Genomic DNA, 15843 nt, shown 5'->3' with positions numbered 1-15843 from the left:
CCGGGCTCCGAGGCGCTAGGACGGCGCAGGGCAGCGGGAGGGTGCGGGAAAACTGCAGAGCAAGCGAGGGAGGGAAGCAAAGGCAGGGACTCGGTCCGGCCCGAGCGTCTTTTGAGAGCCCAGAGACCAGAGCCGGGCGCGGGGAGGCTCCCCGTGGCGATTCCCACAGTGGGTTTGCCCAAGGTCAGAGGCCCGGGACTGGCGGGCGCGGGTCTGGCCGGCCTTACCCGCGCGGGGCGTGCTGCAGAACGAGAGCAGGGCACAGGGTGGCGCTCGCTGTCCGTGCAGCGGGCGGAGGCGGCCGCGGCGCCTTTGTGTGCGGTGGGCGCGGCGTGGGGCTGCTCGGGTCGGCAGCCCGAGGGAGCGGCGGGCCCGGTCCGGGGCCAGGGCTCGCAGGGAGACCTCAGAAAACCACCCCACTCTTCGCTGCCACCCGCGGGCGGACCGTGCGGCTCGCCAGCTCGGAACCCTCCCCGGGAGGGCCTGGGGGTCTTTCTTAAAGCACCCGGCATATCGAGGAGCTGGGAAGAGGAAAGCAGAAGGTAGCGTTTAGAATGGCTGGGAAATCCACCCGGGCTCAAAACCTCCCGCAGAATTCATTCGAAAAGAGAACGAAGGGAACTTTGGGCAGGCCGGACCTCGGCTCAGCGCCCTGCGAGAGAAGCAGAGGTCGCTGCCAACGTTTCCTCCCGCGCAGCTAGAAGTTGGTGCCTGAGAAGCAAACTTGAGGAATGGGCTTTTTAAAAGCAGCAGCCCCAGGCCGGGCGCAGTGGCTCATGCCGGTAATCCCAGCACTTTGGGAGGTCGAGGCGGGCGGATCACCTGAGGTCAGGAGTTCGAGATCAGCCTAACCAACATGGTGAAACCCCGTCTCTACTGAAAATACAACAATTAGCCGAGCGTGGTGGCGGGCGCCTGTAATCCCAGCTACAGGGGAGGCTGAGGCAGGAGAACCGCTTGAACCCGGAAGGCGGAGTTGCACTTTAGCCTAGACAAGAGCGAAACTCCATCTAAAAAAAAAAAAAAAAAAAAAAAAAAAGGCAGCAGCTCCGGTAGATGGACTTTCAAAAACGACACTAGACCACCAGGAAAAAGCGGCTGCTTGTAGCGGAGCTTTATTCCGAGTTCGAGGTCACCTCAAGCCCTCCCCACTGTCCTCCCCACTGTCCCTAGAGCTCTTGAAGCCCCGACTGTTCGTTAGGAACCAAAGCAAAATGTATAAGGCTGCTTTCCTCACCGCCGAGAGACTCCGCAGAAAATTAAATTAAATTAAACATGCGCCGAGGGACCAGGGAAAAATAGATTCCCCCCTCCCTGCCGCCGCTGTAAGCAAATTAACATTTCTGCTCACAGGGAGAGCAGCGAATCTAAAGACATGGCCACTGACACGCATCCCCTTAAATCGCAGCGGCTAGGGTCCAGGATGGCAAGGAATTAGCGGCTTTCCTTTAATCCGGAAGCAGGGAATAAATAGGGAGAAAATTCCGAATCTTATTTTTAAAATAACATCAACTATTGTATATTGAGCAGTCTTCAAAAGACGCCACCCAGAACCAAAGCCCTGACTTTAAAATGGGTACAGCATTACTCTATTTCAATTCCTTACTTTAACACCATTTTCTTGAAATACAGGCACAGAATTGATCTTCTGCACCATTTTTTTTAAAAGGAGGGAGATTGGGAGGGAGGGAAGAAGGGAAGGAAAGAAAGAAGAAGGGAAGGAAGGGAGGAAGGAAGGAAGAAAGGAAGGGGCTATGGAAACCATACTTTTAAAAAGGGAGAGAAAGATAAAGACGTTGGTAATATCTGGGTTTTTCTTAGGGGTGTAAAGAGAAATAATGCCTGTTTGGACAGAAGCAGCAAAAATCATTAGTAAAATGAACAACCACAGTTTATTCAAAATACCTGCATCAAATCAATCCTTTTTTGAGGCTGTTCATACAAAATGCTGAGCAAAATTTTTAAATTCTTTGATGATAATGTTTGTCTTTACCATCTTAGGTAACCAGATAATAATTAAATCCACACTTTTTTCCCTCCTTTTTCTGCCTTAATTTACCAGCCAAAAAGATCATCTGACTTTTGAGCTAATCCTCTACAATAAAATATTTATTTTTTAAAAAAATCCTCTACAAGCCTTCTGTAGCATTCCATTCAACAATCTCACCAAAAGATCCATGAAAGAGATGAAAATGATAGCAAAATTATTGATCTGCCTACTCAGGAATCCAATCTCATCACCTGCTTGTCTTTAAATTTTAATTTCAGCATTCTCTAACCAAAGGAAGCCCAGTTGAGAAGTTATGCCAAGATTGGGGTAGGAGCAGGGTGAAAGGAAGGCAAACTCATTCAGGAGCTTTTTCCAGCATCAGTTGTTCTGAGAGGAAGTCATCACATTGGTTTAAATTAAGTTTCTCACATAAAATATTTCAGTTGATAATCCAGCCTCAACAAATCATGGTCACATTTCTCAGTGAAAGAGATCATCCAGAGAGAGAAGGTGAAGGAGCCAAAAAAGGAGAAAGCAGGATAGGGAAGAAACATTCAAGTTTGTAGAAGAGATGAGGTAGGAAATGGAAATGGTTGGATTGGCAGCCCTTTCCAGACTCTGGAGGGTGGGCTGATATATGCTGGCCTGACCTCTGGGTCAACAACTAGTTTAACTCTATCTTGATCTGCCAGACTGGAAGCTTGTCCCATGGTTCAAAGTGAGACCTGGCCTTTGACATCACTTGAGTGAGCCTCCAGCTACTGCTAGGAGGTGCTTTATCAGGGGGACAAAGCAGGAAAAAAAAAAAAAAAATCACAATTTGGTACTTCATCTGTTTTCCCAAGAGGATGCTCATCCCTAAAAGGAGAACCCTGCCCACCCTGCAGAAAATTAAGCTAGAAATAGTGTTCAATAACCACCAAAACAAACCAAGTAAAGCTGGTAGGGTGAGGAGCCAGAAGGAAGACAAAGTGAAAGTTTGCACATCTGTACAGCAGAAAAAAGTCCCCCTTCAATTACCCCAAAGAAATCTTCTTCCAGACAATATTTCTCATTGTCATAACCCACCTCTTAAATCAATGTTGATTCTGCATGTAATGCAACTGATATTATAAATGTACCAAGCAGCTTTCCTCTTACCTGCCACTACATTTAACTCCTTCAGAATCCCTCTTTCCGAATCCCTCAGCACTGCAACTTTCAATAAAAAGAAACAACACTTAAACTGTGTTCTGCTTGTTATTCCTAGGAAGAAAGTGACAGAAAGAAACTATTTTACTTTTAAAATCCATTATTTAGAACTACAGTATACCAAAGAATCAGCGTTAACTTGTTTGTCTGAAACCATAGAGACTGGAGGCCTCAAATACCTGTACAGATAGCAGGATTAAAGGTGTCACCTACTTGGACATGAGCTACACTATTCTAAAACATCTTTTATCCCTAATTGCTTTTTCCTCTCAATTTACAATGCTCATATCACTTTGTATTTTCACTTGTTTCTATGTATTATAATTACCATATATAGATTTCAATGGAAAATGTTCAGTTCAAGATGTATATACCAAGACTATACTTAGGGTGGGGAGATTGCAAACAGAAAGAAAGAAGCTAAACTTGTAAGAATCCGAACACGCTAACTTTTTATTCAATTTGATTCAAAATAATATTAATCTAATAGTGAAATAGTGATATAACATCAGTCAACATTTAAAGTATTTTATGTTTCAAAGTATGGCTCAAGGAACACCCATTGCTTAAATGCACTTAGACATAACAATATTTTTTATTGGCATCATTGACACCTATGAACAATAGCCTAGTAAATAGATTAAGGTTTAACCTTCCCTTTCTTTGGTGGCTGTTTAGAGACTTTTAAAGAACAGATAACTCATTTCAACAGGAATCTACTACTGATATTTACCTCTACATAATCTTTAGCTAAGACTTGGAATGCCAAAAACAAGCTTTTGTTAGCTTGACCTCCTCCACCTCCTAACAACAAAAGTTGTCCCCAAACCCATGTTTTTATTTTAGATGTACTGATCTTCCAATGTAAGGCTTGGCCTTTTAAATACTACATGCAATCAACGGCCAACAACCTGACTCCTTCTGGAGACTGAGAAGGAAAGAGAATGGTGAAATTTCTTTGAATTGTGACTTAGTACAAATTTTAAGAGGTCAGTAAATCCTGATGCTATGAGCTAAATCTACTGGTAAATAATCAATTACATTCCTTAGACACTATAATCTTTATCTTGGTAAACAGAGAAAACACAGCTTTGCCAAATAGATCTTTCCATCTAACATCTTAAAGGTAATTATTTAAATATTACCACAACAGGGTTATATTTTGTTTAAATTAGAAATTAACTGAAGATAAAATGCACATGTTCATAGTTTAAAAAGGGGAAAAAATACAGATTAACTAGCCTAGTCTTTTATCTGAGTTTATTAATACCATTTAAAATATTACAAATAAATCAATTACATTTCATGCATTTAAAATGCAAATCTAAAATGCTCCAGAGAAAGGCTTTTCATTTCAATGTGAAATATCCAAATTATTTCAACATTACAGTGACCAATTAGTTTGCAGAATCTGCAAACATTTAAATGTAGTGTCAGAAGTATTTATTAACAGTTAACAATATTACCTTCAGGAAATACACAAAGGCCAAAGTTAGTCGAGTTTCACTTGGACAATTTATTTAATACATGGGTTTTGGCAGACCCACTTATTATGAAATATAGGAGAACTCTCACTTTAACTATGCCTGAACTGCCAGCAAATGCAAATAAGTACATGCTCCATTAAATTAAATGTCATCCAACATTTATCAAATATTGTCTTAGTTACAGCTTGATACCTATCTAAATTCATATTTGAGCAAAACTAGGCCCCGAAAGTGCGTTTGTGGCTCTGCACCTCCAGAAGTGAGTTCAAAAAACCTGCAGCTCATCAGAACTGCAACAATAACTCTTAATTTTCTTGTGACAAAAAAAAAAAGTTTACTTCAATATATTTTCAAATATTTACTGGAAGTAATGTACAAGAAAAATACTATACAAAATCATCTCCTGGACAACTGCACCTCACACCCTTACACTGGTGGAGTTATATTTAATTGGTAACTAATCTAGAACGATTCTCCAGTTATACAAACCATTAGGTTCAGATATATTTTACAAAGGTTCTTTTTTATTTTCCTATTTTCCCTTTTTTGGCATTTAAACTACAGCCTCGTCTGAAATAAATGATAGCTTCTTCACTTGTTTGTAAGTTTAAACCACACAAAAAAAGTGTAACCCTACGATCTTCAATGAATTGCGAGAATTTACAGAAATGGGTACTATACAAATTGACGGCCGGATTAACAAAAAAAAAAGATTGGGAGGTTATGTTTGGGAGTGGTGAAAAAACGAGGTAGAAAAGGACAAACATGGAGATAGTTAATCTGGTCTCACCGGAAAGGAGTACTTTTGCATAAGAAAAAAACACCTACCCTCACCCCGCCCCCACCCCATAAGTTAAGTTAATGCCGTCAAAATAACTTTGGGATCAATACTAGCAGTTTCGAGAGAAAGAATTGCTCTCCGTTAGAGGAAAAAACTATCATAGAAGGGAAACCAAGTGGAAGGTTGCTATTTTCCCCTCAGTTTTTTAGTTAAAAATAAAATATATGCTATAAAGATGAAAGAAAGCTGCTGCAGCGATTCGACAAGACTGCCCTTTGCTGAAACTTGCATCGGTTCCACCTCAGGAACAAAGAAAAAGAGGAAGAGCTGACATTGGGAGATCTAAACTCTGCAAACTCTGGGTCTCGGTGCTGCCAAAAGGACACCCCACCAAGCCCCGACAGCCTGCGCAGGGCGTCCGGCGATGCCCAGGGGCCTGGCAGGGTGCTCCGAAGTCGAGGTGCCTAGGTCAGCGGCTAGGTCAGTCCGGTGGCGCTGTTCTGCCCAGGCCTCCAGCCTCGCCCTCCCCAATGCTCTGGCTCAGGCTTGCTCAGCCGGGCCGCTCCTGCCCGTGCCGAGGCCCGCAGTCTACCAGGCACTGGATTAGTCCAGCTCTAACCTCCAGTGGCCGCTTCCCTCTAAAAGTTATGCCCATCACAACCTGGGGGTGGAGAAGGGGAGGACAAGGAGGGGAGAACGAGAAATAAAGGCCCGGCGAGGCGCGGGTTCCAGCTGCACCGGGTTCAGACAGCGTTACCCGCGGAAAGGGAAAGCCAGGGCCTGGGACAGGATGAGTTTTACTTACATGTCCATATCCCCTTTACAAAGTTAAGTCACAGAAGGAAGAGGAGGGGCAGAAACAGAAAGAGACAGAGAGCGAGTCGGATGCAATAGGGAGAGGCTGGAGTTGAAGTAGGGACAGACAGGGCCCAAGAGGACTCGGTGGGAGGAGGTCGGGGAGAGAGGCGGGCGCAGGGTGGGCGTCACTCTAGGCCGTTGCGGTGCCCGGGCTCGGGGGGCTGCAGCAGCTCTGGGGAGTGGCAGGGCGGGCTGCCCGCGGCGCTGTGCTCGCTGTCGGTGTCGCTGCCCTTCTTGCCGCCGCTGCCTGAGCCCGCCGAGCCGCCGCCGCCGCCGCCGCCGCTGTGCGTCTTCACGTGCTTGCTGAGGTGGTCGCTGCGCATGAAGCGCTTGTTGCAAACTGGACAGGCGAAGCGTTTCTCACCGGTGTGGGTCCGCAGGTGCCGCTGCAGCTCGTCGGAGCGCGTGAAGCGCTTGCCGCAGAAGAGCCAGTTGCACACGAAGGGCCGCTCGCCCGTGTGCCAGCGCAAGTGCGCCTTGAGGTGCGAAGTCTTGCCATACACCTTGCCGCAGCCCGGGATGTGGCAGCTGTGCAGGCCCTTGCGCCGCAAGCTCGCCCCGGCAGGGCCCAGCCGCTCTGCCTCCTGGCAGTTGGGGCAGTCGCAGGTGGCGCGGCCGGAGTAGCGGCGAGCTGAGGAGCGCGGGGAGCCCCCCAGCGGTGCCGAAGGCCCAGCGCTCAACATGGAGCCCCCCGCGCCGGCCAGCGGCGACGGGGCCGAGTCCGGGTAGGAGCCAGGCAGCACTGGCTTGAAGCCGTCCATGAGATGCTGCCCGGCAGGGCTGAGCAGGTGCGAGGAGGCGCCGCTGCTGAAGGCCGAGTGACTCAGGCCCGAGTAATCCGAGTTGTAGCCTCCGAGCGGTGAGTGCAGCGAGGTTTGGAGCCCCCCGGCGGCAGGGTGCAGCGAGCCGGGCAGCGCAGCCGCGCCGTTCGGGTTCTGCACGTCGATCCAGCCGGCCCCCACGTCCCACCAGCTGGAGGCGCCGGCCGAGCCCACCTCTCCCGCAGCACCCAGGCCCGGGTGCGAGGGCTTGAACCACGACTCGTACGGGTGCGCCATGCCCACCCGCGGGTAGATGCCCTGCAGCCCGTCCACAGAGGTGTGCACCTTGGAGATGAACACCGGCTGGTGGGAGCCGTCCTGTGAGTGCGCTGAGGAGCCGCCGCCGCCGCCCCCGCCGCCGCCGCCGCTGCCGCCGGAGACTCCGGGGGCCTGGAAAACAGAGTAGTCGTTGGCGAAGGGCGAACTGGAGGCGGCAGCTGCGGCGGCGGCGGCGGCGGCTGCGGCGCTGCTGGAGGTGAGGGAGAAGGCGCTGGAGCCAGGCGAGCCGCCGCAGCTGAAAGAGTCGGACACCAGGGCCGCGGCAGCCGCGGCTGCTGCAGCGGCTGCCGCAGCCGCTGAGGACGAACCGCCGTTCCTGGAGGCCCCGGACACGCCGAAGCTTGAGAGACTGGAACCCACTACGTTGCAGCTGGAGGAAGAAGAGGACGAGGAGCGTTTCCAGGGGTGGAAGCCTTTCCCGAAGGAAGAAGAGCTGTCCGAGAGGGAGGAGGGAGATGGGCTGGGGCTGCCGATCTTATTACAGGTAGCAGCAAGCATGGCCAGAGGAGTCGATCCCAACCTCGGTTCTTCCTGCGAGAAGGAGGCGAGAAGGAGTGGGGGAGGGGAGGTGGGCAAAGGGCCGGTGGGGGGGAGGAAAGGAAGAAATGTGCATCAGTCCCCCGGTAGCCTCCAAAGCGCCCCACTGCACCCCATCTCTCGCTGCGGCGCGCCGCCACCAACTCACCTGGCACCCCCAACAGCCCCGGTGCCCGGCCGCTTCCTACTCTACAGGAGGGGACAAGTTTGGCTGCCGGCGTCTGATTTGCGAGCAAAGCACCACGCTAAAGAAGTTTCACAAGTATTCTCACCTAAAACAACACTCTCTTGCACACAAGGCCCCAGACACTTCGTAACAAACAAGCAAAAAGTCCAGATTGGAAAGGAAGGAAGTTTTCTTTGCCGAGAAGCCTTGGGAAAAACCATTGGATTGCTTTCAGAAGCGCTTCCCCTGTAATCCTGAGAGCTTTGAAAAACCTGTTCCGGTCCCCAGAAACCCATCCTGGGTTGTTTCTCCCAGGCCAAAAGAGGTCAAACTGTAGCGCTCACTCTTTCTTTCTTTCTTTTTTTAAAAGCATATCTACAATAGTAAAAACGAGACGAGTTCAACGTACCTGCGAGACAAGGCGGGCTGCAGAATTTTTTTTAAGGGTTAGGGGAAGAATCTGCACTTTGCCCAGTAGGAAAAACTTGCTCTCTTTACCCCCGAAATCGGTGCCTGTAAAATAGGCTGGGCGCAGGTCTCCCGGGCAGGGAGCAGTCAGGCGCTGCGCGGTGGCTTGTCTAAACGCCCTTCGAACCTTTTCCTGCGCTGAAAAAAAGTGACTCTGCCCCCTTCTCCCCCTTTTTCTTTTCTCCAAACTCACTTGTATTTAAAGAAAGAAAGAGAGAAAAAAAAAGCTCTCAATAGAGAGACTGATAGCCCGTGGCCTGGCCGGGGCGACTTTAACCTCCTCCAATCGGCAATAAAAGGAAACTAATTAAACCAGCAAGAGAAAATCCTGAGACTCACCCCTAGAAGTGAAGTTGCCATCACACAAAAGTGCCCTCCTCCTCTCAGAGGATCTTTTTTATATTGATAAATCAGAGGCAGTGTTTTTTTAGAGGTGTGCAATACAATGATCAGTTCCGCCCATTCCACCACAACTGTAGCTCCCTCTCCGGCTTTGAAGTGCCGCGGAGGCGCGGCCAGCCAATCTGCGGCCTCGCCGGGCCGCGCGGCGCGCGCGCCGTGAGGTCATCGGCGCCGCCGCCTGCCGCCGTGGTGGATGGGGGAGTGGGAGCGGAGAGGGCGGGGGCGGCTGCGTGTGTTACAAAGCGCAAAGCGCGCGCGCGCGCGTGTGAGTGTGTGTGTAACAATGTAACTGTGTGCGAGTGTGACCAGGCCGAGGAGAGGACAGTGCGGAGACTGGAGGGAGGGGGGATGTAGGTGTGACACTGTAACTGTGACAGTGTGGTAAAGGGGGGAGTGGAGAGAGTGCAGAAAAGGGAGGGTTGTGTGAAAGGATAACTGAGTGTGCGACAAAGCGGGGTAGACAGAGCAATTAAGTGTTGAGGGGAAGGGTGTGAGTGTACGGGAGTATAACTGTGAGTCTGACAAACCTAGGGAGGAAAGAGGGACTAAAGTGGGTGGGGGGTGAGTGTGTTTGGTGTTGGGGAAGGAGGGCTGTGAATATGTGTGTTTGTGCGACAGAGAAAAGGGAGGGTGTGTGTGGGCGCTTGTGTTGTGTGCGCGCACCAAAGCTGGTAGTGGGGAATGGGAACAATGCAATAAAGTGTGTTTGTGAGAGAGAGACTGTCGAGCTGAAGAGGGAAACCGACTAAGTTGATGGAGGCTGAGTGAATAAATATTCACAAACGCTGCCCCCGTCGCCAACTTCCTTTGGCTCCTTGTACCTAAAATATTGAGTGATTTTTTTTTTCTTCTTATCTTGGTAAACACCGTCACTACGTTTTTAAAGAAGATCTTGATACCCACCTTTTCCTTCCTGGCTCTCCAACGAAACAGTAGAAAGGTTGAGAGTCTGAGGGGTATTTTTAGGGATGCATTGGGACGTGGATGCGCGCCTGCGCGCCCGCGAGTTGTTTCTTTGATGCCGTGGCTTTTTTTTTTTTTTTTTTTTTTTTTTTTTTTTCTTGAGGTGGAATTCTGCTTTAGAAGTGCACGTCTCACTCTAGGGGAGGAGGTGCGTTGGTCCCGTGGTGTTGAGTAAATTTCAATACAAAAGGATTAGATAGAGAAGGGAGTAAGCGAGGGTTGTTTTTTCTTTGGGTGAGAAGTTGAAGAGCGTTTTATGGAATTCAGAAATTTTCGCAGAAAATCCCACTGCCTCTTTCTGAGAAAAGAATCAGTACTTTGATTGAAATATATGGGTTATATTTATCTAAGAATAGAGAGGAGCTTTTGACAAATCTTGGACCACATTTATCCAGGCGTCAGTGTCTAATGGCGATTGGTCCAGAGATCTATCTATGAGTGTGTGTGCATGTTAATAGATACACTTAGTTCAAATTCGGTGGGGTTTAGTCATTTGCTTGCCATTTGTGTTATTAGTTGCCTTCAGAAATGCCATTACAATTTCACTGCCACCACAAGGGAACTTAAACCACAGAAAGCACACCACCAGTGTAGCAAAAAGTCCAGTCTTTACAGCCCTATTGAATATTCATAAGTTATAAAAACAGTTCATATTTTTAACCAGTTACAAATGCTCTCAGAAGTCTAATTTTAATATGAAATCAACTAAAATGTGACTAGCTGGGAGAACTGTTTTATTTTGACTGGGGAAACATTTTTATTTTATTGTTGTGTTTGAACCCCCCTCGAGGGTTTCACAGCTTCTAGGGATGTCAAAATATCCTCCTGTGGTTTACAGAATTCCGAAGTCAGGTTGTATCGTGTAAATTTCATTGAGCAGAGTTGAACTGATGTTTGTGGTGTGAGAGTATACATTTCTGACCCTTTTTTAAACGCTGTGGGGATATTCACTGTACATCGTATCTATTGATTAAGGGGGTAAGGTATACTCTCATACTCTGAAGTAAGTGTGAAGTAAATTAATGAACTGCTTTCTTTCTCTGAAGGCTAACGCTTACCATAAATGTCATGTTTCTCCCTGCAAGCCGCTCTGAATGATTTTAGCGTGTTGAGAAGGCGTGACAGGCCAGCCCAGAAGGAGGAAGGGGTGGGGGAAGGAGGGTACTCCGTTTAACAAATAAAAGAGAATTAACTTCATTGCTTTGGTGTCCTTCTGTAATGATATTCATTTTAAGGGCCTAATATACAGTTGTTCAGATTTGGGGTTTAATTCTAATCAATACCATCATCCTCAAAGGTGGAGAAAAACAGCTTTGAGGGGAGGCTCCCATCTATGACTGATTATTTATTTTATCTTTTTATCATCCTATCTTCTGGAAGTGAGGCAGGACTATTAAAAAGTTAAATGCTGATACTGAGAGTAAACAGAGGCGTTAACACTGTTTCCTCAAAAATGCCAGGAATTAGAAAAACCCAGCATCATGTGACTGCAGTTTTGAGCTACCTAATTCTAAGATTTTTAATGTGTATAAATTCACTTTAGAATCATATGTCATTCTTCCTATAACATAAGTCACAATGTTGGTGTGGATTTAATGAAAATACTGGATTCTTCAATTTGTGTAAGATTGGCTTGCAGCATTTGGGGATTTCCACAAAGGTTTGTATGTGCAACTTTCTTCATTATATATATATATATATATATATATATATATATATATATATATATGTGTGTGTGTGTGTGTGTGTGTGTGTGTGTGTGTGTATTTTTATTAGAAATGTATGTATATTCCATTTACTTTCATTTAAAAAGTGAGCGATTTCTTTCATAGTAGCATTGGTCAAAGGGCATTTTTTTCTTGTACTATCCTTCTTTCACTCCCTCCCCAAAAGAAATGGTTAGTGTTTGTGACATGAGGCAGAAGGCAGCAGTGTTAAAAAGACAAAGAGAATTATATAATTGACCAAAAATTTCAGCAGTCATAATTTTGTGTCTAAACATGCTTGAAACTAGACTTAATGACAGCTCTTTCTCCACTTTGGAGAAATGACCCGATCATTCTTAAATCCTGTCCCATAGGAGAGAACATCTGTAATCCATTGTTGATATAGCCTGCCTGGTAAAGCATTTCAGGGTGCATACACTTCGTTTTAACTTTTACGATATTGATTATTACTCTTGAGTATTGTATTGTGGTAATATAGATGTTTGAAAAAGAGGGGGAAGAAAAATAGGAAGTACAGGCTTTCTCACATTAATTATAAGTTTCCCCACCCCATATGAAGTTTAATGTGCTGGCAGGAAGAGGGGTAGATGGATATTCTGCTGTTTCTTGCAAACCTGTGGGATCCACTATCAATAAAGCTAAAATCTATTAGCATTCTGTATGCATCTGCAGCATAAATTTCATTTGAATTTCAAATTTAATAAACCGGGAGGTTTTTAATCATCCCTGGTTTTATTTGTTTGATATTAACATGCTTATTGACCGGGTCTGGTGACCAGTTTGATCATTACAGGACAGCAAAAAGTTAATTAAAACGACCACAGCCCCTTAATCATATCATCTGTCTCATCCATGTCGCTCTCTTTATTACCGGTGATGATGGATAGTCTCCCAGATTAATTTCTCTGTTTCTTCGATTTGGACAACAGCTTTTGGGACCTAATTTACATCCTGGGAACAACTTGCTCAAGTATATCTAACACCTTGCAGCTACAATATACATCAACATCTCCTTAGATGGAACAGAAAAAGGAAGCTTTTTTGCAGGCAGGTTTGAAGACTAATCAATGTTCGGATCTGGAGCTCTTAGCTTTCACAACCAAAGAAACAGAAGGTCCTAAAAGCAAATTAGAGGCCTCAATTCCTGCTTTTCCTTTTGCGGGAGTAGGAAGTGAAATATGCCTCTGTTGTTTGATTAATAGATTAAAATGTGTAGCTACAGCGACAAGTAAATAAAGTCATTTGTAACCATTAAGTACAATTAGGGATTTATAGTGAAAAACATCAAAGTTATCCAGGCTTTCAAGTGTCCGGCAGCTCATCTACGCCAAATACGGTTTTTGAACTTGTTAAGTGAGGACCACTATAGAAAGAGTGCCAAATAATAATAATAATACTACTACTAATAATAATAATAAATAAAAGAGAGAGAGAGAGAGGGAAAATAAAAGGAAAGAAAAAAAGCCTAATGAAAAAAAAATGCACACGAACTATAGCGCGTACCTCTGCTTGGTACGTTTAAACCCGGCTCTTTAGCATCTCCGTTTCCAGAGCGTTGGCAGGGACAGGCAGCTATGGAAGCTGACCGGCAGGTGCCCGCGGGAGACAGAGGGAACGCGGTGCTGGCACTGTGTCCCTGGCCTGCGCCTCTCCCAGAATGGGAAGATGACCCCCAACCCCTTGGCCAGTGTGCGCGGACGTGTTGGCTACTAAATAAAGCGTGAAGAGAAATCGCTGGGGAGCTGAGCGCCGCCGGCGGGCGCCGGGAGCAGAGAGCTGAGCCAGGTTGGGGGTGTTTCCTCGTCGAGAGCTCTCTGGTCAAAGTTTCTTTCCCGCTGGAAAACAAAAACAAAAACAAAAAAAACAAACCAAAACCAAAACAAACAAACAAAAAAACCTGGCCAGGCGTGGACCTGTAAATTCCTGAGGGGTGCCCCTCAGTAGTCCATTTCTCTTTCGTGTGGTTTTACTAAGAAGTTACCTAACATTTCCTGGGAAGGGAGGTAATAAAAGCCCCTGGCTGGTGGCAGATTGGTGAGCCGTAGGTGGGAAGAGATCAGTCGGCCAGAGCCCAGAGAGGGCTGTATTTTCCTGATTGGAAAATTGGAACTTCCACGCTAAACAATAGCCTCTATTAGTGAGGTTATTCGGTTTCAAACTGTCCGGCCACATTTATAGCCGAGTCCTTACTTTTCTGGTATTGCTTAATTGGATGCATTTGTTGACCACAGCGAAGCAATAGTGACTCTTGATCTACTGGCACAGTAGCTTCTTGGTGATGAAAAGCGTTGCCTTGATGACTATAAATAAATGAGACCACTTGAGAGAGCATTTCATATTTTTTCTTGACTTGATATTTTTCTTCCATTTATCGTTAATATTTACTTTTCCTTCTCTGCCACTTCAAAATGTTCAAAAGTTAGGGACAGTTTAATTAAAAGAGATTTACTCATCTGACTTAGCATATTGCCAGTTTTGATTTATTTTAGCTGGATATTCAAATTGTGTAAGCCAGAAGACAAGGAGGACTTTCCCTATGTATCAAACAATCATCTTAGTAGTAAGTAAGTTCATAGATAAGAAAAGTATAAAGATATTTACCAAAATTGACGTTTGAAATCTCCATCTCTATGTACAGCCTGTATTAAAGGAAGAAAACAAAACACCTTTCCCTATTTATTGTCAACATACGTAATGTTCATATCTTCATGCTATTTTAATGTGGCCTCGCGTTACTTCTACATGCAGGCTTGTACTCTGCAGTACTTTTTATATTCATCTCTGCCAGCCCATAGATAAAATTGATAATTAATTCTACAGCACTTTGTATTTCTCCTTCATCATGTAAATGAAGGGAACACATGTAGGGAAAAGAGTTTGCTCATTTGGGGTGAATGGTGTGTGTTTGTGTGTGATTGTCGTTCAAGGCAAGAGAGCAAAAGAGAAGCTTAGACATTCAGATGAGTGTGTCTCTGATTTTTGTCCTAGAATGGATTTGTTTCCGCTATTTTCTATTTTGGTATTATATATCACTTTCTTACAGCTAACATGCATAGTTAAAAACTACTAAATTCTTATCCTCAACGCTATTGATTTCTTTTCATTCTGTTCTGTTACTAGAGGAGGTAATGCTCCCAGATTACCCCGGGGTCTCCTCCAGACGGTTGACAATTGTAATCGCAGTTTTGGGAAGATAAATGTTACTCTGGGAATTGTGTTTAATTACAAATAATCTAGGAGCTGCTCCGGGTCTCTGGGTTTAACCACACATGTGTTCAAATCACTGTATAAGGTTTACAAATGAGTGATATTTGTGAAAGGGGATACAATTCACTTTCTACAACCAGGGGACAAAGTAGCATGCTCCCCCACTTGGAGTTTGTCAACTGATTCTTATAGATGACACGACCCAAAATAACACCAATGACCAAAAAGTGTGGTGTCTTAGAGCACTTGAAAGCCTAAAAAAATTATTCATTGGAGTTTACTTTCAGGTCAATTTTATTAAAATGAAAATCTGAAAATTAGCCATACTTTCTTGAGTTCTCAAATTCTCTTGCACAAATCCATTTGTGTAGAGAATATTTTTGAGTTCACATAGGTTTTTTTTGTTTGTTTATTTTATTTTGACAGAAGTTTTGTGGATGTCCCCTGAAATAGCTCAATGGTTATTTTTTACTGTTCCTCTTGTAACTCAGCTGCTACCTTTGTGTGTGTGTGATTCTTTGCTTATATGGCAGCTCAATTAGCGTTGTTTGTGTGTGTGTGCTCGGTTTTTTCTAATAGTCTTATTAACAAGAAAAAAGGTGGCGAACAGGTTATTCTCTTAACCTGACCTGGCTCTAAGAGTAAGATGAGCAGCACTGAACAGATGTCCCCATTTAAGCCGTTCTTTTCCCACATGCCTGCTGGATATTGCAGGCGCGCAGGAAGCTCGCTTCAAACCTGGCCCATTTCAGGCCATAATGGCCACGTTATTTCGGCCCAGTGAACACGAACAAAATCGCGTGCTTTAGAATCATTCGACTCTGAGTCCAGGAAAAGCAGGGGGTGTGGTGGCAGTGGGGGTGGCTAGGGAGGGGTGCATATGAGTGGGGGAGCCGATTTCATCTCGGATCGCAGGAAGAGAACTTGCTCAAAAGAATTTTTCCCCAGCAAAAATGGTATAATTTA

The 15843-nt window shown here is 45.6% G+C and overlaps 1 protein-coding gene across 3 annotated transcripts; it reads right to left on the bottom strand.

Moving 5' to 3' along the window:
* Window positions 1-3616: 3616 nt before the first annotated feature.
* SP8 (Sp8 transcription factor) lies at window positions 3617-9025 on the bottom strand. 3 transcript variants are annotated; one of them, XM_023216018.2, is made up of 3 exons: window positions 8918-9025; window positions 8093-8189; window positions 3617-7938 (listed from the first exon to the last, which is right to left on the bottom strand). In XM_023216018.2, exon 3 carries the CDS (start codon window positions 7903-7905, stop codon window positions 6433-6435), a length of 1473 nt encoding a protein of 490 aa, XP_023071786.1. In that variant the 5' UTR covers window positions 7906-7938; window positions 8093-8189; window positions 8918-9025; the 3' UTR covers window positions 3617-6432. The 3 variants fall into 3 exon arrangements, with proteins under 3 accessions (XP_023071786.1, XP_023071785.1, XP_023071787.1); XM_023216019.1 differs by lacking the exon at window positions 8093-8189 and having other exon boundaries at window positions 6245-7457; window positions 7554-7938; window positions 8918-9019; XM_023216017.2 differs by lacking the exon at window positions 8093-8189 and having other exon boundaries at window positions 8918-9019.
* Window positions 9026-15843: the final 6818 nt, after the last annotated feature.

This window comes from Piliocolobus tephrosceles, chromosome 8 (assembly GCF_002776525.5).
Source record: "Piliocolobus tephrosceles isolate RC106 chromosome 8, ASM277652v3, whole genome shotgun sequence".
Classification (NCBI taxonomy): Eukaryota; Metazoa; Chordata; class Mammalia; order Primates; family Cercopithecidae; genus Piliocolobus; species Piliocolobus tephrosceles.
This window is presented reverse-complemented; position numbering and strand designations above follow the sequence as displayed.